Here is a 24430-nt window from a genome sequence, read left to right as displayed (position 1 = left end):
TTCCCATTTTTGGGGTGGGAGTTTTCCCATGTTGGGTAGTTAGGATAATTGCCGAATCATTTTAGCGGAACAAAAATTATTTAAATAATTTAGAAAAGTGTTAAAATCATTTGACTGCGACTGTAGTTTCAATTTGATTTAGTTTTATAATTAACTAGCTGTGAACTACCCGCTTTGCTGGGCAACATCCCCACTTGCTCCCCTCCCTCCATATTTCCTTGCGTGGGATAACAGTTTTGTAATGTACACGTCATGCTCTTTTATTTGATACCCCACTTAGGTATATTTGTAAATATTCGATAATTCCTGCCCACTTTCTCGCTGCACCTTTCTACCCTCCGAAGGTTAAAAGTAGATAAAAACAATGGATCTTTGAAGCTGGTTGCATATCGTGTCAATATTTGAGCTTAATCGATGCACAACTTTTTTAGTTTTTGAAGCATATCCCTTTCAACCCCTATTTCAACCCCTTACTCTACTATAATATGGATGTATTATACATAAAAACCTTCCTCTTGAACCACTCTATCTAATAAAAAAAAACGTTGCGTAGTTTCAAAGATTTAAGCATACAAAAGGACATAGGGACATAGGGACAGAGAAAGCGACTTTGTTTTATACTATGTATTGAAGAATGTATTTTTAGTTTGCCAGATAGAGTTTCGGTTGCCTTACTAAGGCACAATAATCGCTAGTTAACGCAACCGCTCTCAAGTGCGAACGAATGTAATCTCTACCTCAGTCCAACAAATAGGGAAATCAAGTTAAGGCACAATCATCGCTAGTTAACCCATCCTCTCTCAAGTGCGAACGAACTTAATCTTTACCGCAGTTCAATAAATAGGGAAATCTCGTGTTACAATTGTTTATTCTTATGAACAGTTAATTTTAACTCCAATAAATAAATTGCTTCAATATTCATAACAGACGTTTGTTAGTTACATTTTATACAGTTCAACTTGTATAATACATACTCGTACATACATACCTATACACTAGTACCAACATTATAAATATTAAAATTGTATGGTCTGTATGTATGTATGTATGTATGTTGTCATATTATTTGTTCGTACAACTGTAATATTACCAACATAAGTAAGAAACACAAATAGTAGCTACTTAGATAAATGATGATGATGATGATAATGTGACTACGATTGCTAAACTATAATAACATTTGTGTAGTTATATTATACGAATACGATATACATATTCTATATGCTAAACGGTTTACCATTGAGATTGGTAGAAATTTAAACTTAAATTAAACAACTAAGTCGACAATACTGGACTTCTGGCATTAGTACATAGCAATATAGTAGCCAGTAAGCACTTATTGACGTTGATATCCCAGAAAATATTCAAGATTTGGTTCCAATTTTATGGAAAAAAAAGTGCCCGAGGGTGTGGTCTTGTGCATAAGATGAACGTTCCGCATACGTCAAGTTGAAAATCGTCATTTATAGTAAAAGTTAATAAAAAAATGTCTATTTTCATAAACTGGATAAACGCAAACTGAAAAAACAGTGAAAACCAACAATTGCCTGAGTCAATTGTTGAAATACCATGTATAGACAGTGTTGACCCAATCTTTTGTTTTTTACGTGATGTAAGAAAAGATAGATAGTCACTTTTACAAGTTAATACAATACCTGCATACATAATATATAATGGTCTAATCTAATTTTCGCCCTCAAGGGTAAACAGTGATGTTTACGAATAATCTTTCAAACAAAAGTTGTTTGAAAAAAAATTTTTTATAAGGATTCTTTTTTTAAATTTTTTGAAGAAAAATTTTCTATCTCTAACGGTTTAGAAGATGGGTCTTACGGATCCAAGACCTAATTTACCTATGTTACTCACTTTACATCGACCTTACTTTTTACGTCCTTAGCACACTATATAAATTTCAGTTTGATATTTTTTTTCGTTTTTGAGTTACCGTGGCCGAAAGACTAACAGACAGACAACCGGAAATGGTCTAATTAGATGATTCTCTAATTGAGTTGAATGAACTCCTATATCAAAATTTTGTTGGTATCATCAATATTTTTAAGCGTAACAAACTTGGGACTAAACTTACCATTGCTGAAATGTGCTTGTTATACAATAATAAATTAATTATAACGAAAGGAACATAGTCGAAGGACATCTCTCTTTGGCTATGTTTAAGATGGAATAACTCTCAAAGCTACCACTTTACGTAGAGTACTTAAATAAGGGTTTATTGTTTATATTGTCTACTATATGGATGTGTAGTAAGGCTAGAAATCCAGCTTGCGATCAAAATTGGGCAGATTTGGCTTTTAGTATATTGTAATCTTAAACATATAATCTAAGTTGAAAGATCTATCATGCTTAATGGAAAGCCGTTTATATTTTATGTTGTATGTTGAATAAAATAACTAGCTTTGTAGTCTTGCTAATATCTACACTTACAGTTAGTATTCGCTGCTGCTCAGTTTTATTATATATGGTTTCTAAACACATAAACTATAAAATATATAAAATGTCTTAGACATACATTATTAATATACTTGTATACATATATACATAAGTATAAGGGATGGTCTCTACAAGAACGCTAGATTTAAATTTTCCATCAATTTTATAAGCGTATCTCAAAAAGAAGAAAATGTAGTTATCATAAAGAAAGTCAGGGAAAAAAAGCAGCCTTTCATAGTCATGTCCCTACAAAACATCAAAACATAATACTTGCACTTTTTGTATTTGAGATATGATTATTTTTGGATATCGTAAAATTTTATACAGAACTTGCCATTTCTTTTAACTCGAATAAACTATTTAATTTTGTATTACTTGAGTGGAAAATACGACTTTATTTTTGTAAATTTTCAAAACGTATTAATTTTTGAGGCTACTACATACCGAGGGCTTTGAGAAGAAACTCTTTTAAACGTCCAGTTTATACAAAAGTTGTGACGTTTTACAGTTCTTGCCTTTAAAAAAAATTAAGGCCAATTTCATTTCAATCGTGTACAGAACTTGTTATTAATATTAGTGTAAATAATTAAAAAACATCAATACATATTATAAAACAAAGTCGCTTTTTCTGTCCCTATGTCCCTATGTCCCTTTGTACGCTTAAATCTTTGAAACTACGCAACGGATTTTGATGCGGATTCATTTCAATCGTGTACAGAACTTGTTATTAATATTAGTGTAAATAATTAAAAAACATCAATACATATTATAAAACAAAGTCGCTTTTTCTGTCCCTATGTCCCTATGTCCCTTTGTACGCTTAAATCTTTGAAACTACGCAACGGATTTTGATGCGGATTTTTTTATTAGATAGAGTGATTCAAGAGGAAGGTTTTTATGTATAATACATCCGTATTATAGTAGAGTAAGGGGTTGAAATAGGGGTTGAAAGAGATATGCTTCAAAAACTAAAAAAGTTGTGCATCGATTAAGCTCAAATATTGACACGATATACAACCAGCTTCAAAGATCTATTGTTTTTATCTACTTTTAACCTTCGGAGGGTAGAAAGGTGTAGCGAGAAAGTGGGAAGGAACTATCGAATATTTACAAATATACCTAAGTGGGGTATCAAATAAAAGAGCATGACGTGTACATTACAAAACTGTTATCCCACGCAAGGAAATGTGGAGGGAGGGATGCAAGTGGGGATGTTGCCCAGCAAAGCGGGTAGTTCACAGCTAGTAGAATTATAACTCAATTATTTTCCACGTGTGGAAACAGAGAATTGTGATAGAAAAGTAATTTACGATGGAAGTGAGATAGATTCGCACAACAATTGCGTAGGAAGCGTTATCGCTAGTTTATTGTACAAAACCTTACTACCTATCGCTTCTAAAATCTGAAAATAAACTAATTACTTAAAATTTAAAATTTATCGAGTTATTCAGAAAACTAGAACATTAAAAAAATTAACTATACTAACTTGTGTTAGAACTATGTTCCTTTTCGAAAGTTATCGCTTGCATGTTGGGAGATAAAAATTAAAAATATGTAACATCAAAAACGACACCAAAATCAAACCATTTTCGCCTAGATCACCTTTTAAACTAAAACTTTTTCAACCGATTCAGCTTGTCATGAATATACAAAAATATTTTTATGTTAAAATTTTATGTGCTTATGTTAATTTGTCTTTTTAGTCAAAATTTTATGATTTTTCATTAAAAAAACAAGTAGTGTAGTGAAAGAGAGTTGTTCAAAGTTAATAAAGAACTATTAAAATGTACAAGAAAATATTATGCTATGTCTTAATAAATATCCTGATCAAACCAAATATAATGCACGCACATAAAAGGTTGGCTATTAAACCAGAAGTATGTCTTTTTTAAACTCATATTACAATTAGTTGATACGGTTAAAAGTAAAAAAGTCTATAGCTAAAAAATTAAATTCTTTAAAGAATAAAATGGGTATTTGCCTTCTAAAATTAATAAAAAATGTAAATTAGAAAGTAATGGCTACATTTATAATATACGAAGGTACGAAAGGTACATTGTTTCTACCGGTGTCCCAAGGCACCTCTCGTTTGTATTATTTTAGATTTCGATAGTAATTTTGCTAATTTGACTGGTTGCCATTGAGTGTGATAATGAAAATGAATACGGTAGTGAACTATTTATCGAAAAAAAAAACGAGTGGCATAAAAAACTCGGTCAAAATCGTTTACGGAACTCTGAATTACGCTACTGTCTGTATTCAAATTAAACGAATAAATTTTGAAATAAATATGGTAAGATTGTTAAACATAAAATATTTGATGTTATTAGAAATATGAGTATTAAAACATACTATTTGACAAATTGAAATGAACATTAAACATTTTTGTACTTATTTCTGTTTTATTGCATTATGTTAATGAGTACCATCGTCTCGACATTGTGATGAGCATATTTATTTTATCACATGATACTCTTTGTATGACATTTATACGGAATTTAATGAATGTACAAAGAGTGGAATACTAGTCGATGTTAGTTTTTGTTTTTCTAAACAAGAAATCGATTCTATGAAAATAGCATTTTGAATTAAAATAAATTCTGGATAAATCTTTTAAAAATGGTATAGGATTTCCAAATTGTTCAGAAGTTTGAGAGTAATTTTCTACGATTATTTATTTTTTAAATTCTGTTAGCTAAAGCGACGATAATAACTATAACAATGGGGTTTAACCTCCGTTTCACTGACATATACGTTTATTATTTATTTTAACTTTATTTATTAAACTACATCAAATTAAAATAAAATTTATGATGTGGGTGGAGTATAAAATTATATTTATGATGTAGGTGGAGTTAGTTACTTTGGCTTTATACAAGCTATGACAGTGTGATCAGCTTATTAATAATTGCTAACACTGTCGTTACCTAAATTTGACTTCAAAACCTAAGCCTGAGTAGACAACTGCTTGATATATATTATACTTGCTGAATAATTTCAAGTTTAAATACAAAGACAATCGCGTTATAGCTTTCACTTCCTTTGTCCTCACTGATTCCTAGTTTTGTTTACAAATCCATAAGCTTTAATAATTTGGTGCGGAGCCATAGTTTTCTCAGGAAAAAACCCTTGCTACTTGCTGATAATGTAGTTTTCTAAAGGTGAAAAAATTTTTAAAATTGATTTAATAGTGGATTTAAAAACGGCGGTTTTCATACGGACTACCACTTCGGGAGTTAAATTTCCACAAATCCTTTTTTTATTGTTCAATGTCAAAGTAATCCCCATAAAAATTTTCTCGGTCCTAACCACAGGAGTTTGGGTTGAGCGTTGATATGTCAGTCAGTCAGTCAGTCATACTTTTATATGCCCATAGAAAAAGAAGAAGAAAAGAAAAAGAAGGAGAAAGATTACTTCCTTGCGCTTCCATTTGTTCTTAAATACTAATGGAATAAATGAGTGATAGTTGGTATTTGCCAAATTTCCATGAAGCTCGTAGCTCGTAACTGCTAAAAATTTAGAATAAGAATTCATACTATATTAAGAAAATATATTTCAACATATTAAGTTCGCGATTCTGGTACAAATTTTGCAAAACAAAACTAGATATATGTAAATAAACAAATTAAGGATGCTTATTTAATTTACGAAAAAACAAGGATTAATATTTGACGAATATTTAATGACGAATATCTAAGCCAGAAGAAAATTGTACAAACGACAACGTTGTTCAATTTGCCAATGTGTGCACAGATGAGCTGTGTATTCGTTGTAGCTACACTATACAACTACTAGTCTAAGATCCCAATTAGGATCGACCTTCACCCATCTGTTTACCGGATGAAAGTTATTTTTTATTAAATATAAAATGTTAACAAATATCCCTGCAATGGGTTGCTTAAAAAAATGTGGTCCAGACTACTTTTAGTGAAAATATCAAGAGTAAAATTTTTAGAAATTTTTCACTGACTTTCATATCTAACGAATTTTGATCTACTCGAAAGTAAAAGCCATAAAGAATATGCAGCAGCTATGCTGTCTGCCTCGTTTCGTTCACTATTTTCGCATTTATACAAGTTGTGAATAGTAATTACGTTCATCTGTTAATTCATTGCCTCACATATATAAATAAAGATAATTTTATTGCAAATACGGTGCTATATGATTGTCCACAAAATATCAGTCAAAAAATAAAATTTACAAGCTTTCCAAGTTTTGATATTTTTATTAAAAGTTGTCTGGACCATATTTTTTAGGGCAACCCACAACAGGGATATTTGTAAATATTTTACATTTCATAAAAAATAACTTTCATTCGGTAAACAGATGGGTGAAGGTCGACCTTAATTCGGATCTTGTACTATACTATTTAGAGTACCATAGTTTTCTCTTTTAAAGATATCGTGTTCTTTGTTCTATCTTATTTCGATATAAATATCTTAAGGTTATATTGTTAAACGTTAAATTCTGTACAGATATTTTTTCTATAAACATAAATGGTTATCATCAACTGTTAAACGTATACTTTAATCTATATATTATCTACTTATCTTGTATTTGTACGTTAATTTAATCAACAATTTCAATCATGTTCAATAATTATCATACATTAAACATTAATAATATTAGTAGTAAGATAACTAACTAAGTAGATATATAGTAGGAACTATAGTCGATAGTTAGATAGTAATAACATTGATATCACTTACTTGAAAACCATCATACGTCCATGAACCAAATTTCATAACACAAGTTTGTTCATCAAACGGAAAATATTCAACATCTATTTCACAGGAAGATTTATATATAGCTGGAGGTTTCCAATCAACACGCCCTGTATAATTTAATGTTGCTTTTGTTGCTAATGTTACTTCAAAATTACCATCAGCACTGAAACAATATCAAAATAGTCAAGTTAAATTATATGTAGATAGTTAAAATGCTCTATAAGATTAAGGTATATTAATAGAATAACTTTGACAGTCAAACCCATGAAGGTTATAAGAAGGAGAACGATCGCTATAGAAAATATTGTCCCCGAAATATGGATAAAATAAGTGAGGCGCTGCGACCGCTAAGTAGTATCAATAAAAGCGGGCTGTTGTGCGCTAATTTGAAATGATATATCAATTTGTACATTATGCAACTAACTTCATCTACTTGTACTCATAAACAGCTAACTTCGCAGATACTACTTCTTGATGACAACGCGGCTGGTGGCTGAAAAATGAACTATAAATTCTACAAATTTTCAGGGACAGACGCGCTATGCATTAACACGTAGCGATCGTTCTCCGTCTTTATAACCTTCATGGTCAAACCTGTCAAACTGTTTTTCTTTTTTCAATAAAGCAAAAAACAAACATTTAGAAATCAATGGATTTTTTTATCCTACTTGGAAAACTTCTCTCGCTGTTGAATTTTATATTTTAGTTATGTATTTAGTTATGTTTAATTTTATATCTACTTATGTATATTACCTACAAATATTTCTGATAACTTGTTAAATTAACTCACAGAAGGCGAGAAGTTAGTTAACTATAAACCTTAATTGAGAAGATAATAAGTATGAAAAGTAACAGTTATTGTTTAAAACTTCTGAATACAGATATCTATTGAATTTTATGGCAAAAAAGTTCCGAAAAATGTTTTTTTTTTTTTTGTTTATGGTGAACGGACGTTTTTTATGTTTAAATTTTCATTACATCTTTTAAATTTTAAAAGACCTATTTTCGTGGTAAAGTTGGCTCACTAGTTAGGGATTTTTTGGCCTAAAATAATACTAAATTTTTAATATGTTTTGATTAACTTCAAAAATGCTTACAGGAAACTTTCTAGTTTACGAATACTTGATTTCTACAAAATAAAGCTTATTACACAGGAAAATAATTTCTCGGAAATATGAACTGAAAATCGTGATATTATTCAATTCCGCAGAACTTATAATTTTTTTCAGTCTTAATTTCATTTGGACTGACTGTACCTACTAAGACTCCCAATATTTGTTAAATTTCAAACACGAGAAATTAGCATACATAAAATAAACGATTTTATGACAAATTATTCTTAAACGCGGCTTGCGAGGGTTTTAGAATAGAGAATTAGAGAGAACTGGTATCGGATAACTATATAATTGTATATCAATTGAATTGAAAAGTCATATAAGAAAGTCCCGACGTAAGTCAAAGTTCCGTGTAGAAAACACCTAATCACCTATAAATTAGATAGTATATCTAATTTACTGTTTAATTTTTTACATTTAAACTTTTGTTATATCTCTGCTGGTTTACAAGAAGGGTCCTACTGACCAAAGACCAAATGTATCTTTGTTGCTCATTTACGAGCTTAACCTCTTTACGTCCTGAACACGCTATACAATTTCCAACTTGATATCTCTTTTCGTTTTTGAGTTATCGTGGTGACAGACAGACCGCCAGACGAACAAATATTCATACGGACAACTAGAATTGGATTTTATAAACTCCTATATCAAAATTTTGTTGGTAGTATCAATATTTTTCAGCGTTACAAACTTGGAACTATACTTTGTTTACCTTGATATATTTCATTAATACAGGGTATAATAAAGTCATATCTCGTCATAAATCTATATGGGTGTGATCTATCTAAATATTAAAACAAAAATGTGCCTTTTGTTTTACAAAAGAGTACAACAATAAGAACGAAGTTTATAAAAAATATTTAGAAATAATAATATTCCATTATTCATACAAAAAAATTCAATTTCATATTATTTTATCATTTTATTAAAATCTTGTCGAGATTATTGAAGTCATAAATATCATATACGCCATCTTCTTTTACATATAAAACTAAAAATATACTTTTTGCTTGCGTTTTTTTTTAAACTCGCTGAATATTGTTATGAAGTACATGGACTATAACATAAACAACGTACCACGATGATGATGATGTTGTTGTGATGAAAAAGAAATTTTATCCTATGTTTAGCTTATCGTTATTTCCATTGTGGATAATATACAGAATGATCGAACTATCATCGGTCTTCGAGTATAGTTTTATTAACTATTACACTATTTAACCCTCTAGCACTCGCGTTATCAGCATTTGGCTCACGCTATATGTAAATTTTATTTTTCTAATTGTATCTAGTAATACGGTTGAAATATTTATATTTTCATATAATTTTATCTACTTTCAAATTATGAACTTTAAAATTTTTTCAACCAATCTATTGTTTTTTTTAAATATATTTCTTTCCTTCAGAAATTGTGGTCTCCTTTTTTAACCCCCGAATTAAAAAAAAAGGGGTTATAAGTTTGACCGCTATGTGTGTGCGCCTGTGTGTTTGTCTGTGTCACCGTACCGCCTAAACGGATAATTCGATTTAAATTTTTTTGGTTTCATTTTAAAGATAATTTAACTTGATCGAGCTTGCGAGCTTAGAGTTCCGTTCTTGAAAAAACTAAAAAATAGGCGATGATCTTCAAAATCGATTCAGTTTGGAAAAGTTTTTAGTTTAACATAAAAATAATTACTATAGAAATGAACGGTCAAATTAACCTGGCTCAATTTATTTTGAAAAGTGAAATAATAAAATAATTAGGTAATTCAAAACAATAATTCAAAAGAACTAAGTCAACTCAAATATTTCAATTTCAATTAAAATATTTAAAAAATTTTGTTCCATTAAATGATAGCTCTCTAAGTGTCCTTTTCATCTCATCTGATGTCCTTGACCATCACTTGGACATTGATTTAAGAAAGAATGTAACTTTAAAGTGTTTATCTGTGCGTCTGTGTGTTTCTCAAAACAGTCGAGCCATCTTGATTGAAAACATTTTGTAGCTAAGTATTCAAAAATTGGTTTACAAGAAATAAATCGTATTTGTCGGGGGTTTTTTAAATTTATTAAATTTCAAAATTTTAAAACAATGTTGTAGCAAGGCAGCAAACAATCTCAAAGAACTTATTTATATTTGTTGGTGAGAAAATGTTTTTGTTTTGAATGTAAATGCACTTCCTTCCATGTTTAGGACACATTGTATGCATAGGGCAGAAAAAAATACGTATACAAAGTTAATTAACAAAAGACTATAGAGAACAAGTTCCAATATATCCTTCGCTTTTGTGTTTTCGAAAATAATTTAATGGAAAACAAAAGAGCATAGAATATATATTTTCAATATATATAATATAACTGACTTTTTTTTCCTCCATTAAAAGGAAGTGAACATGATGTTACAAAGTTGAATGTTAGGATCTTTATAATCAACATTAAAAGCATCGTATCTATCTATATAGACACAGGTATAGTAAGTAAAGTGTGTATCGATATTTTGATTCCGAGTTCATTAAATGTTGTTCGATTTATTATACCTACAAAAAAAAAAAAAACACATTTCCAGTAAAATGTATATCATTGAATATAGTAGGAAATCAAGTGTTAGCACGGCAACATTGTTTTTGTTTTTGAAAATTTGCCGTATTTTGTAATCTTCATAAAGTACCCGTGGCTTAAAACAGGCTAAAAAAATGATATATAAGTAATTTAATTTCTTTTTATTTATAGGCAATTTTTTTACAGATATGATATACAAATTACATAATGAATTTTAGATTGTGAGTCTATTTTTACCATTAGCCAACACGATAGTCTTGAGTCTGAGCCGTAAATTATAGAATTTGATAAAGGAATAAGGAAGATCTCGCGTCGACTAAAATGAGTATTTTTACCCTGACTGAGTGAGAGGGAAAGAGGGGTGAAAGTTTGAAAATTGTCAGCAAAAAACCATGGGAAACATGGGTTAAATTTTATTTTCTAAAAAATTAAGGTTCCACCAAAAAATTAAAACCCATGAAATTGTGAATAAAAGGGGTGACAAGGGAGAGCAGACGTAGAAAACGCCATAGCAAGGTAGTTTTTAAGAAACTTTTAAAATTTGTTTTTAAATTTGAAAGTGCCCAGCGAAGCGGATGCGTAACTGCTTGTTAATAATAAAAGTTTATAAAACTAAAACACACGCTTTATGGCACTAAAGTCAATAATTTTATTTCTAATTTTCATTGTAAAATGTAAAATATGAGGCATTGAGTGCTACATTAATTACTTTAATTAACTCCTTTGACAGTTATCGGCCATCCTACGCTTTGAAGAAGAAACTAAAATGCCCCTTTTAAACTTCTTTCACAAGTTTTGTTGTTTCTTAAGTCTTAACTTCTTTCAAAAGCTTTTATTAACAAAACAAACATGTAAATTCAATGATTTTATTTAATCTTGATTATTTGATTCATTTTAACGATGCACGTTTTATTGTTATTGAATACAATCGATCTGATTTACTTTTGTTTAATTAAAAAAATGTTTACTAATTGATAGGAAAAATATAATACATTGTATTTATTTATATCAACGTCTATATATTGAAAAAAAAACTCTACCTATATCAAAATCAAATGATTCGAGTTCGATAGATTTACAATCCAGAAAACAAAAGTTTGAATACATTACATTATTAAGTTATCAATTTGTTCAGTTTTTACATTCCATAGCACAGTAGTTACAAAAGTTTATTTTTCGTTTTATAAGTAGTGTTTATAAGTATGGAATGTAAAAACTGGACAAATAGATAATTTAATATAATGTTGTATTCAAATATTTCAATAAATTTGTAATAATTATGAGTGTGGACTAAAATAATGAAAAAATTAAAAATGCGAATTTTATCATGCAAATCGGTATATGAATGTAAAAAAATATCCAAGGCATCTTTTTCTTATAATTTTTTTCGATATCTCTAACCAATAATAAATATTTAGAATCGGCACTATTTGTTTATTTGTATGATGAGTTTAATGTTTCGAATTCGGTATCTTAAAAAATGATTTTCGAGTATCTTAAAAAATGTGACCCATCAACCTGTATGAAATTTCGAATGATATTCTTATAAATAACGAAAATATGAGAATATCTTCATCTCAAATGCGACTCACTGTATAATATGTGCCATGAATAAAGTGCTCCGAATAACTGTTCCATTTTTTAAAAAAATTTGAGTACTTCGGATGAAATTTCATATTATAGTTCCGAAAAAGAAATCTATAAAGTTTCAGATCTTTGACTTACTTTACAAAAGTGCAAACCCAGGTGATTTTCGTCGTGCGTCTTATCTCTCGAATAGTCTTTTACTTAGAATCACTTCATAAAAGTTACTCTGAATGACTGTTCGGTCAGTCTGAATATGGAGGATTTATTTACTCTTACCAAAATATTTTTGTTTTCGTTTCATTTTAATATTCATTTTTTTTTTTTTAATTAAAATGAAATCATATAAAAATAATTAAGATGTTAAAATATTGTTATCTTTGTGTTGTTATATAAAAATATACCATCCTACATATTTATTATGTAATATATTATTTAATTTTTGAAAGCATTTTTATATACAATAACAACAATGTTGTTTTACAACAACCCTATATTTATTAAAAATAATATTGTATTAATTCTTTTTATTTTTTTATTTTATTTTTTTTAATTTAAGAATTGATTTCATTGCATTGAATTCATTAAAATGATGATACACCCCTTTATTAATTTTTTGTAATATTGCTTTAAATTTGATGATTATAAATAATCTAGGATGAATATAATATTTAATAAAACCCTGACAAAATTGGGCACAATGACGTCAACGGATTGGACATTTTGACACCAAGGGATTTCAAGTCAAAAACGTCGTCTTATATAGCTGATTTAAATGTACCCGATCTGTTCATGGTAAGAGCTGGACAGTAAGAGAGAAGATTCTCGATTTATACTAATAATGACTAGATATTTGTTGAAATATGAATTCATACTATAAAAATTGATCCTGCGTAACTCTGACAGTATATCACGGTTATTGCAGTAGGTGTCATAGTGGAGAGGAGATGGACTTACTTGAGCCAACCTCACTTTGACGACCTGTCCAATCTAAAGTTCTTTGACGTCAAAACACTCCTCCTGATCTTAAACAGCTCCAAATAGTACGTGAAGTAGTGACCGGGAATGGACCAATCCTTTATCGGTAACACAACGGACCCTATGGTCTAAGTTTGTACCACCTCAGGGCCGCCACTCTAACCTACACTAACCTACAGCCGTCGACAGCTTGTAAAAATTAGCCAATACTCAATTTTGGTTTTTATTATTCAGAAACTTTTATTATGAAGTTTTCCTTCTTTTTTGCGATTTTTTTAACAAAATAACTAAAAACAGGTAAAATTTTCGGTAATTCAGGATAAAGATCCAGAATAACCCAAAAAGAGTTCAATGAAAAAAAAAAAAAAAATGCGATCAGTCATACTTCAAACGTACTGCATTCACTTTTAGGACGTGCCTTATGAAGAATTCTGAATGCAATAACTCAATCATTATTATTCCTTTCTATCGACCAAAATTGTTATTTGTTGTGTTCTTTTAATACTGGTTTCGATCTCGAAAGATCCATGTTGTACAATAAATATAAAAAAAATTATCAAACTAGCCTTCTTTTTCTCCAAAACCAATCCTTTTCTCGCAGAAAATTAGTGCGGGTGGCTTCAAAGTCGTTGAATATAAATCGAATATCAAAAAGTACAGTAAATTAATAGATTAGGCTTTATATTCGGTATATTTTTAAGAAAATTATCGTTATAGTGATTCTATTGGAGTGACAGAGAACGCGATACATTCGAAAGAGAAAATACAGTTCTCTAATTAGTAGTTGTATTAGAGAAGTTAATGTTGAGCGAGATTCACAGATTAGAATATTTATTCGTCAAAAAGTAATCTTTTTCGTAAACTAAAAACGGTCAATTACATGATATTTAGGCTCAAAGCATCTCTAATTTGTTTATTTACATATATCTAGTTTGATTTGCTTTCTGTAGCAAAAACACGAGATTAAAATGTTCAAAAATGTTTTCTAAATGGCAAGGATATCCTTTACGGAGACAGTTTATGATTCTACAATTTTTTTGCGACTTTATGACGCTTTTTGAAAACTATCTATTTCGCATAATTTCGTGTAAATTTACTTTTAGTATCATATCGTTAGAAATACCTAAAAGGTCGATAATAAATGTATCTGATAACAAAATAATAAAATTTATACTCACTTATTATATAATACAATATCCGGTCTCCAAATATGATCAGATGGTACATGTAACATTTCAACACCACCATACTCTTTTGGATCCCATTTTAACTTATAATCATACCATGACTGTAATCAAAAAAACAAATAGACCAAACATTATTATTATAACAATTAATTAACCCATTCATCTGTTACTTATAAAACTATATATACTACAATATATAGGTATTACATGTTAGACCACATCAAATATTGTGGGCAAACACTAAAACCACATCAAAAATATAAATAAATAGAAAAGAACCCACACACATCTGTTCCATAATAATATTTGAATATTCTCTCCGACAGTCTGACATCCGTACAAATCATTCGTACTTAGCTTGAAAAGTTTTTTCGAATTTTGTCTTCATTTGATGGGATTTTTAAGGGACAATTTTTGAGTTACTAGTGTCATTTTCATAATAAAAACAGGTAGTCCAATTTCAGTTTTCTATGTTTACAAGTCAATAAATTAGAATGTTGTTGAATACTTTCGCTTTCAAACCTCAAATGTTGGTTTGAAAATAATCTACTTAAATTTTTTACCAATCGCTCAAGCTCAAATTGTTCACTTGTTCTATAGAAAAAAACCATTCTGTAAGAACTATGCATAGAATTTTACGGGATGATTATGCCTAATTTAATCGTTCTAGTGAGCAAACAATTGACAACATTGTGCAAAAGTTCGCATTGGAGATAGAGTAAGACATTGTAGCATGATTTCTTTCAAGAATACGCCATTGGATTTTTTTGTGAAGTTTTCTAAAGAGTCGTCTTTATAAGCAAAACCTGAAACGTTGGTGCACCTAAAATCAAACATCCGCCAAGGTATAAACGAAATAAACTGAAACATGTCAAAAATCATAGAAAATTCATCGGCTTACGAAGGCCGGCAATTTGGCTGATATCGCTTTTCATATTAAATGAAGTATGTTTAATATCCGATTAATTTAAATGTAAGAAAGATAATTTTGTGTGTTTTTAAAAAAAGAAATCAATTTGCATTACTCTTTGCATGATGCTCTTACTTTGAACTATACGAATTTATTCTTCTTGTAAATCAATCAATGCATGAACTTGAAACTCAGAAGATGGTTCTCAACTTATCCTTGATAGACATGAGCCCGAGTGCACACGGGTACTACTGGTTTGAGATCAAGCTTGAAAGCTAGTTTGGCTTATGAATATTTCTTTTAAATTTATAAACAAATTTTTGAGTTTGTTGCAGAATAAAATTTATTATTACGAACAATCACATGTAACCTAATGAAACTGGTTACAAATTAGATTCAACTCGACTTAACAATTATCAATTTTTAATGAATTTTCCACTAGATTTCTCTGGGTCTAAAAACAAACACAGGGGTCCGTGACTATATAGTCACAGCTTAAGAGTGTACTCTCTTAACAATTTTAAATCGTTTTGGACTTTTGTCCAGAACCCAATAGTTTATGAGTTATGGGCACTATTGAATTTAATCATCATAAAAAGTAGCATATCTCAACCACTTTTGATGCTAACAATTTTCTAAAAGAAAAAAAATGTGCAGAATTAGATTAGCTATAGCTTCTGCATGGAAATTTTTAATTATTAAAACATTAAACTTCCTTACTTAACAATGATTTTGCTTTATTTTTTTAATTTAATAGTTCCCACAACTCATTAACTATTGGGTTTTGAACAGAAACTTTACAATTGTTCAGAGAATGTACTCTTAAGCTATGACCATCGAGTCATAACCCTGTATAAAATAAAAACAAATAAAAAATTTGAAATGTTTACCAATTGGGCGTTGAGTAAAAATAGTATAATAAAAAAAAAAAAAAATTGTAAAAAAAGGATTTAATTTTTTGTACTTTATATTTTAAAGTAGTTCGTTGAAGTCATAATTGCCGAATTCTATATAATTACTCAATTTAACAAAAAGAAAACCATTAAATTTTCAACAAGTTTTGCATCTTGTTATAAAAATAACATTATATTTTGTAATTTAATTTTTTTTCCTTTCTTTTTTTCATAGTCCGTATAATATATGTATATGTTAGAACGTTAGAAACGCAGTGTTTTACGTTACGAAATGTCGTAAAGTACTTCATTTAACTAGTACAATGGATTTTGTGTGTGTGGATATGTGTGGGGATAAATTAACTTCAGTTGGAATAGACAGAAACAATTCCTTTGGGATATTATTTCAATGTAAAAAGATGAGTTTCGTATACATAGAAGGATAGAAGCTAATGTAAGAGAGCATTTTATAGACAAATGTGTCTTTATATAGATTGATTAGAAAGTTACTGGACACATTCAGCCATATTTTGATGCCCATCAGCCCATCGGTGATAAGCCTCCTCAACACGAGAAAAAACGGCGGTGAAACGAAGACGTTGTCCCGCTTGTCCTCGCCTCGTCTTACTCAACTTTGCTAAAAAGCGGTTTTTTGCATCCGGGTAAATAGTACCTAGTCGAGGACAGGCTTTGATCATATCCACATTCTCGTGATTACTTGTGCAGTTCAGTGACTATTGCGGCTTATATAAAACATCGTTGTATTATTGATAACGGTTGCCACTTCGCTATAAGCCATAGCAATGAAATACATGCGAAGTAAGACTTCGGTTAACTTTGGAGAATATATTCCGCGAGAGTACGCATGAGGGGTTAGGCTGATGGTTAACTATAGTTGACGGAAAATTTTTTTTCTTTGAAAATTCCTGTGGCCAATTCTTTTTGATGCAGCTCGGGAAGTTTTTGATTTCTCGCGCAGACTTCAATTTGACGGATATCCATCACTACAGATGGTCAAAGTAAGATTAATCGTCTGAGAAATTAAAAATGAAATTTTCGAAATATTATCCATGTGGTTCACTCGCAAATTCTCTTATTTTATTTAACACTAAATAAAGTGCGTTTTCATCAAAGTTAGGTTAACTTGATTAAGTTGATAAAAAATAGCGCCATCACATAGATAGCTTATTTCAAAATTGAGCGTAAATTGTTTCCTCTCGAATCTTCCAGATTCCCCATCACTTCGATAATTATTTTGTCGAATCAATGCGACTAGATTTATTACTATTCGTATGTATAACGATTAGAAAAAATTTAAGTTATGGTTTGTTTCACAAAAAAGAGCCGTCACAGTGACATATAGCTTATTTCAAAATTTAGTGCTATCAAAGTTAAGCTTACGCAGTTCAAGTATTTTCCTTTATCGATTAATTTATTACCTTAAAATATTGTATTAAAAATTGTATTTTCTCATTTTCATTTTTATACCATGTATATATGAAATATACATAGTATATTAAGTTTAGTCCAAAGTTTGTAACGCCTAAAAATATTCGTGCTACGAAAAAAATTTTGGTATAGGTGTTCATAGAATCACCTAATTAGTCCATTTCCGGTTGTCCGCCCGTCCGTCCGTCCGTCCGTCTGTGGACACGATAACTCAAAAACGAAAAGAGATATCAAGATGAAATTTTTAAAGCGTACTCAGGACCTAAAAACTGAGGTCAAGTTCGTAAATGAGCAATATGGGTCAATTGGGTCTTGGGTCCGTAGGACCCATCTTGTAAATCGTTAGAGATAGAACAAAAGTTTAAATGTAAAAAATGTTCTTTATAAAAAATAAACAACTTTTGTTTGAAAAATTTTTTTGTAAACTTCACTGTTTACCCACGAGGGCGCTTATTAGGTGCAAATTTTATAGTATGCATTAATATGGGAATATCAGTGTGTGTGTAGCTATTTAATAGTGGATATCTTTTTTTATTAACGTGACGTCAAAAAACAAACGATTGCTTCATCAACACTGTCTATACATGGTATTTCAACAATTAACTCAGTCAATGGTTTGTTTTCACTTGTATACCTTATTTTTTTGTCATGTGGTAAATTATTATATAGCTGTATTTTAATACGATTTATGAAAAGTATGGGGTTTTAGGATACATGAAGTTCCCAGAAAAATAACACATGTATATGGGTTTGAAACAAGGTAGATGATAAGTGATAATGATTAATGTTTCACAATTTGATTGTTAGAAAAATATTGTGTAAAATTGTATTATATACTTATGTGGTGATTATGTATTAAACCAGGATAGAAAAAAAAAGCTTTAATAATGTATTTTTAAAGTTTCTTTTATTCGGTACTTCGTTTATGTATTTACACGCAATAGAATGACATGAAGAAATGACCTAAACAGTGTAAGGATAACGTATATGAAATAATTGGAAAAAATATGTAAAAATCTGAGAAAACTGAAAGGAATGTTTTGATGTTTCAGTTAGCAATCATACACGAAATTTTGCCTTTTAGTATTGATTTTAAATTGTTATATTCAATGCTTAAATCATACTTTGGAAGATGCAATAAAGTTCATATTGATTTGATCATTTTTTGAGTACCTAATTAAGAACATTTAACTGTTCTTGTTCTCAAATTTTGTTTCTTTCGTTGCAAATTGATACTGGAGCATTGATTAAAAAGCCGTTGAAAGATCATCGCCTCTTTTTAAGTTGTTTTGGTTTCGGAACTCTAAACTTTTACGTAAAGCAAAGCTAAGAACACTTTCAATAAAATTTCCATGAAACAAAAAGTAAATATAAAAATCGGTTTATTTGCTGAAGCTATACGCCGCCACGAAGTGGACCAATAAACCGATTTTCCCCAATTAACTACCTTTAGTCGGGAGTTAAAAAATGAGAATTAACGATTTTTCCATAAGTTATTATTTACAAAGCTAGACACTATTTAATACGCGAAATATTTGACGCATATGCAGAACGCGGGAGCAAATCTATCATCATGTGACTAAAGATTACCCAACGGTTGACTATTATATACCTTATATGCAGAATTAAAATATCGAATCAACTTTATATGTCTAGAGTATTACAAAAAATTTCAGACACATTCTAAATCACAATCTTCAAACAAAACTGTGCCCTTTTTCTATTATATTTTTGAATAATGCATTTCAACGCTCATAAAATTTGAAAAATCAAAAGGCAAACTATAAAACGATGAAAAACTATAAAACGACGTAGCCATTATATATGAAAATGAAATTTAGTAAACGTATAGAAGAAGCTTTTTACAACCTGTAAAGTAGCATAGTAAAATAAAATTGATGTAACAAATGTACAAGGAAATATCGTCAATCACGTGGGCAAAAAAGTTGTCTCGTAACGATTACAAAAAGAAATCCTTAATTTTTTATTTATTTTGTGATTAAATATCTTTTTCTTTTTTTTCTTATTATTAGTATCGTTTCGAGTTGAATATTTCGATCAACAAAAATGATCGAATATTTTTTTGTTTGGTAAACAATTTTCGATTGGCTTTCATTTTTATTTTGTGTTGTACGATACATAAAGTAAACATCAGAGTTTTTTTTTCAAAAATGCTTTTTTTTTCTTATATTATTTGATTTTAGGTTATTTGTTTTTGTTTATTTGAATAGATTGCTTTTAAGCTCTTGGGATATCAAAGTAAAAGGTATAAAAAAAGAGAGCAAAAAATGAATTTTTAAAATTTTTATTTTAAGAAAATTGGGACATAGAAATTAATCATAAAACTGTAAACAGAAATTCATGTTTAGGTGACTAATTTTCAACCAGAGGGAAATTAAAGAGTTGGAATGCTGACCCGTTTCTGAATATTGAAAATGTTTAAGCATTCAATATACTCTGGTTTTTAGTAGCTTGATATAACGATTTAACGAAGGTTTTCAATAGATTTTCACATTTAATGGGTATACTAAACGAAGCCAATGGTTAACAACTTAAATATTAGATTTAAAACTTTAAATTAAATTTTAATCTTAATCTTTAACCTTTAATTAAAACTTACCCCTTAGTTTCGAAGTTCTTTTTAAAATCTCACAAGTGAAATTTACAAAATTAAAAAAAATCCCCGACAAATGCGATTTATTCCTTGTAAACCGATTTTTGGAAATTTAGCTATAAAATGTTCGGTTCGACCGTTTACGGGCTACGATGTCACTGAGAAACACACAAACACACAGATAATCACTTGAAACTTATAACGCTCCTTCTTAAATCAATGTCAAAGTAATGGTCAAGGACATAAGATGAAATAAAAAGGATACTTAGAGATCTATATCATTTTTTGGGACAAATTTTTGGAAATATTTTCATTGAAATTGAAATAGTTGAATTGACTTTGTTCTTTTAATTTATTGTTTTGAATTACCTAATTATTTTACCATTTCACTTTTCGAAATGTATTGAGCCAGGTTTTTTCTGACCATTCTTTTCCATAGTAATTATTTATATGTTAAAATTATATGTCATGCCTTCTTCAAACTGAATTGATTTTGAAAATCCTCGCCAATTTTTTAGTTTTTGCGAGTACGAAAATCTAAACTTGAACTTGAAACATACCTAAGAACACTCTCCGTTAAATTACCTTTCAAATGCAACCAAAAAACTTTAAATCATTAGTTCGGGGGTTCAAAATTATCACTAATTAGTTCGGGGGTTAAAAATGAATTTTTTTTTTAATTGCTTAACAATAAAATTATTGTAAAAAACTGTCTTTATTATGTATTTAATTACTAATTAATAGCTTCATTTTAAATTCCTTTCTTTCAATATGTCTACCTTACTTTTAATAATAATACCTTAAGATTTATCCATATAACAAATTCTCATTTAGGTAGTTGGTGAATTCGAATGTCATCTAGAATCATCATGGTACTTATGTTTAATGAGGGTATATTATATATATATATATACTACACATAATAGTAATAATAATAATAATACGTACAACATCAAATAGAATTGATTGTTAGAGAAGTAGGCGTCCATGAGTGCTATACTTTAATTGTTGAATTACTGTGACAATGTATTGTTGGTAGTAGGTACGTTCTATGAATGTAAAAAACTGTTGTATCTAGGATCAAAAATTACAGTTGTATGCGTTTTAAAATCATTTTAAGTAATATAGAAATAGTATTTCTGTAAAGTTCGACTATAATTTACTAAGGATCGCATTGGAATGTTCCTTGGGTCACCCTCACTGATTGAGTCCGTTCATTTCAACATATACAAGTGAAATTTACAAAATTTAAAAACTCTCCGACAAATTTTTCGGATACGGAACCCTAAACTCACATTTGAAATATATCTCAGGACACTCTTCATTTAACTGCCTATAATTTTTCCTTAAATTTAAAGGAAAAGTTTTTTTCGAGTACGGAACTCTAAATTTGACCTCAAACACTGACTCTTCCAACGTAGCTAAGAACACTCTCCATTAAATTATCTTTTAAACCTAACCAAGGAAATCAAAATCGATACATCCGTTTAGGCAATACGATGACCACATGACCACAGACACACACACACACACACATAGCGGTCAAACTTATAACCATTCTTTTTAGTTGGGGGGTTAAAAAGATATCATCCATCGTAAAAGTTATTTATTACATAGACCTGCAAAAAAATTTTCGTTTCATCTTCATGGAATATTTTTGGTAAATTATATGTTTATTAGGACGCTGAATCTAAAATCATAGCCATTTCTTTTTATCTCGTCTGATTTGCTTCTTAAAAGGTCCTAAATTGTCAGTTTACCTTATTTGTCTTTGAAACAAGTTGTTATACCATGTATATATGAAATATACATAGTATATTAAGTTTAGTCCCAAGTTTGTAACGCTTAAAAATAATGATGCTAGGGAAAAAATTTTGTCATAGGTGTTCATAAAATCACCTAATTAGTCCATTTCCGGTTGTCCGTCCGTCTGTGGATACGATAACTCAAAAACGAAAAAAGATATCGAGCTGAAATTTTTACAGCGTACTCAGGACGTAAAAAGTGAGGTCAAGTTCGTAAATGAGCATCATAGGTCAATTGGGTCTTATCAAGGTTCGGTGAAAACTCAATAATTCATTTTCATCCAAGTATATTCACCAAGATAATCAGGAATAATTTAATATTTATTACTTTACTACTAATTTATTGAAATATTGACCCAGATCAACGAACGGATAGCTTAGTGTCTAGAGTATCCGGCCGGTAGGCAGAAGGTTGTCGGATCGAAACCCATACACGTTAATATATTTTTTTTAGCGAGTCTAATAAATAAGGCAATAAATTATAGTTTAAAAAACACGCTTTATTACACAAAAAAGGAGGATAATAATTTTAATTCCCGCCTACGTATCGGCCACACCATGGACTAACAAACCCATTCACATATATTTAAAAAAATCACACAACCAATGTGCGAAATGTGTAAAACACATATCACAGTGGAACACCTCCTCATCTCGCAAAGATCCTAAGCTACAACAATCACGACACAACCATAGTTTACCAAAAAAACATAAAACTTTCCAAAACACAACACTTTCCAAACTGAACCAATACTTGAATGATTGACAACATTAATTAATCAGATATAAATCCAATACAATTAATTATTTATCACTTTATGTAATATGTAAATTTGTATATAACCGGCAGTACATATAACCTCAGTTGTTAAAAGTGCAGCCGTCAAATTAAATAAAAGAAATAAAATGTAATTATTAAATTTTATTTTTAATATAAATGTTAAAAGCACCCCACGCTTTAATTTTACATTATATTACAATTAAAATTATCTTTAATAAGTGAAAACAAATAATTGACTGAGCTAATTGTTGAAATACCATGTGTTGATTACTCTGTTATATTATACAAATATACATGTCACACATATATAACTGCTATAGCCATAACATACATACTATACAATTTGCGCATAATGTGCGCTCTCACGGGTAAACAGTGATGTTTACGAAAAAATGTTTCAAACAATTTTTTTTTTTTTTTTTTTTTAAGGAACATTTTTTACATTTAAACTTGTTCTATCTCTAACGGTTTACAAGATGGGTCCTACGAACCCAAGACCCAATTGACCTATGTTGCTCCTTTACGAACTCGACCTCACTTTTTACGTCTTCAGCAAGCTATTTCACTTTGATATCTCTTTTCGTTTTTGATTAATCGTGACGAAAGACGGACAGACGACCGGAAATGGACTAGTTATGAACACATATACCAAAATTTTGTTCATAGCATCAATATTTTTAAGCATTACAAACTTGGGACTAAACTAAAAAAAAACTTTGAAAAATGATTTTAATGATAAAAGTACCTTTTTAAATTACCTATATAGGTTAATAAAATGTACCTATATATACAATTAAAACCTTATATTCTATGAAAAACTGTTAACGAAAAGAAAACCGACTTCAAAAGAAAAACTTTTCCAAAATAAATTAATACGCACTAAAAAGTAAAAAAATAACGATAATATAATGTAGTTAAAATTCTTGTTATTTTTGGAGTGGGTGTCAGCCAAGGAAACAACTCTAGCAGAACAGTTTGCTACATTAGCATGGCAGATACCGACTCCAAAAATAGAGTTCTTTTTGTTAAAAGTTTTTTTATTTTATTTTGTGATTTTTAGTGAATCTGAAGTAGACTAACTAATTTGTTACTAAAAAAAGAATCATCGAAATCCGTTGGCCTGATATTGAGTTATTGGCCCTGTTGTCGTGCATACTTGCTGCAAAATTTAAGAATTTTATGGTTTTTCCATGGATGTCGTTGTCAGAACTAGACCAAAATGAATGTTCTGAGGTAACAAACATAAAAAAAAAACAGTCGAATTGATAACCTACTCCGTTTTCGTTTGAAGTCGGTTAATTATTATACCTTGGTATATTTCATATACATGGTATAATAAATACTTGATGTCTTATAGAAAGCAACATTTTCAAAAGAATCTGACGAACGATCCAAGGT

General features: G+C 29.6%; 1 protein-coding gene across 1 annotated transcript in view; it reads right to left on the bottom strand.

The window, feature by feature from the left end:
- The window catches only part of LOC123294589 (acetylcholine receptor subunit alpha-like), a 204323-nt gene that overhangs the window by 159935 nt on the left and 19958 nt on the right, over positions 1-24430 (bottom strand). Inside the window, exons 2-3 of the mRNA XM_044875670.1 lie at positions 14572-14681; positions 7158-7338 (exon numbers count right to left, since the gene is read on the bottom strand). Coding sequence (XP_044731605.1) covers positions 7158-7338; positions 14572-14681 — 291 coding nt within the window. The remainder of the gene's footprint in view (positions 1-7157; positions 7339-14571; positions 14682-24430) is intronic.

Source organism: Chrysoperla carnea, chromosome 1, assembly GCF_905475395.1.
Source record: "Chrysoperla carnea chromosome 1, inChrCarn1.1, whole genome shotgun sequence".
Classification (NCBI taxonomy): Eukaryota; Metazoa; Arthropoda; class Insecta; order Neuroptera; family Chrysopidae; genus Chrysoperla; species Chrysoperla carnea.
The sequence above is the reverse complement of the archived record's forward strand: the minus strand, read 5'-3'. Positions and strand labels throughout refer to the sequence as shown.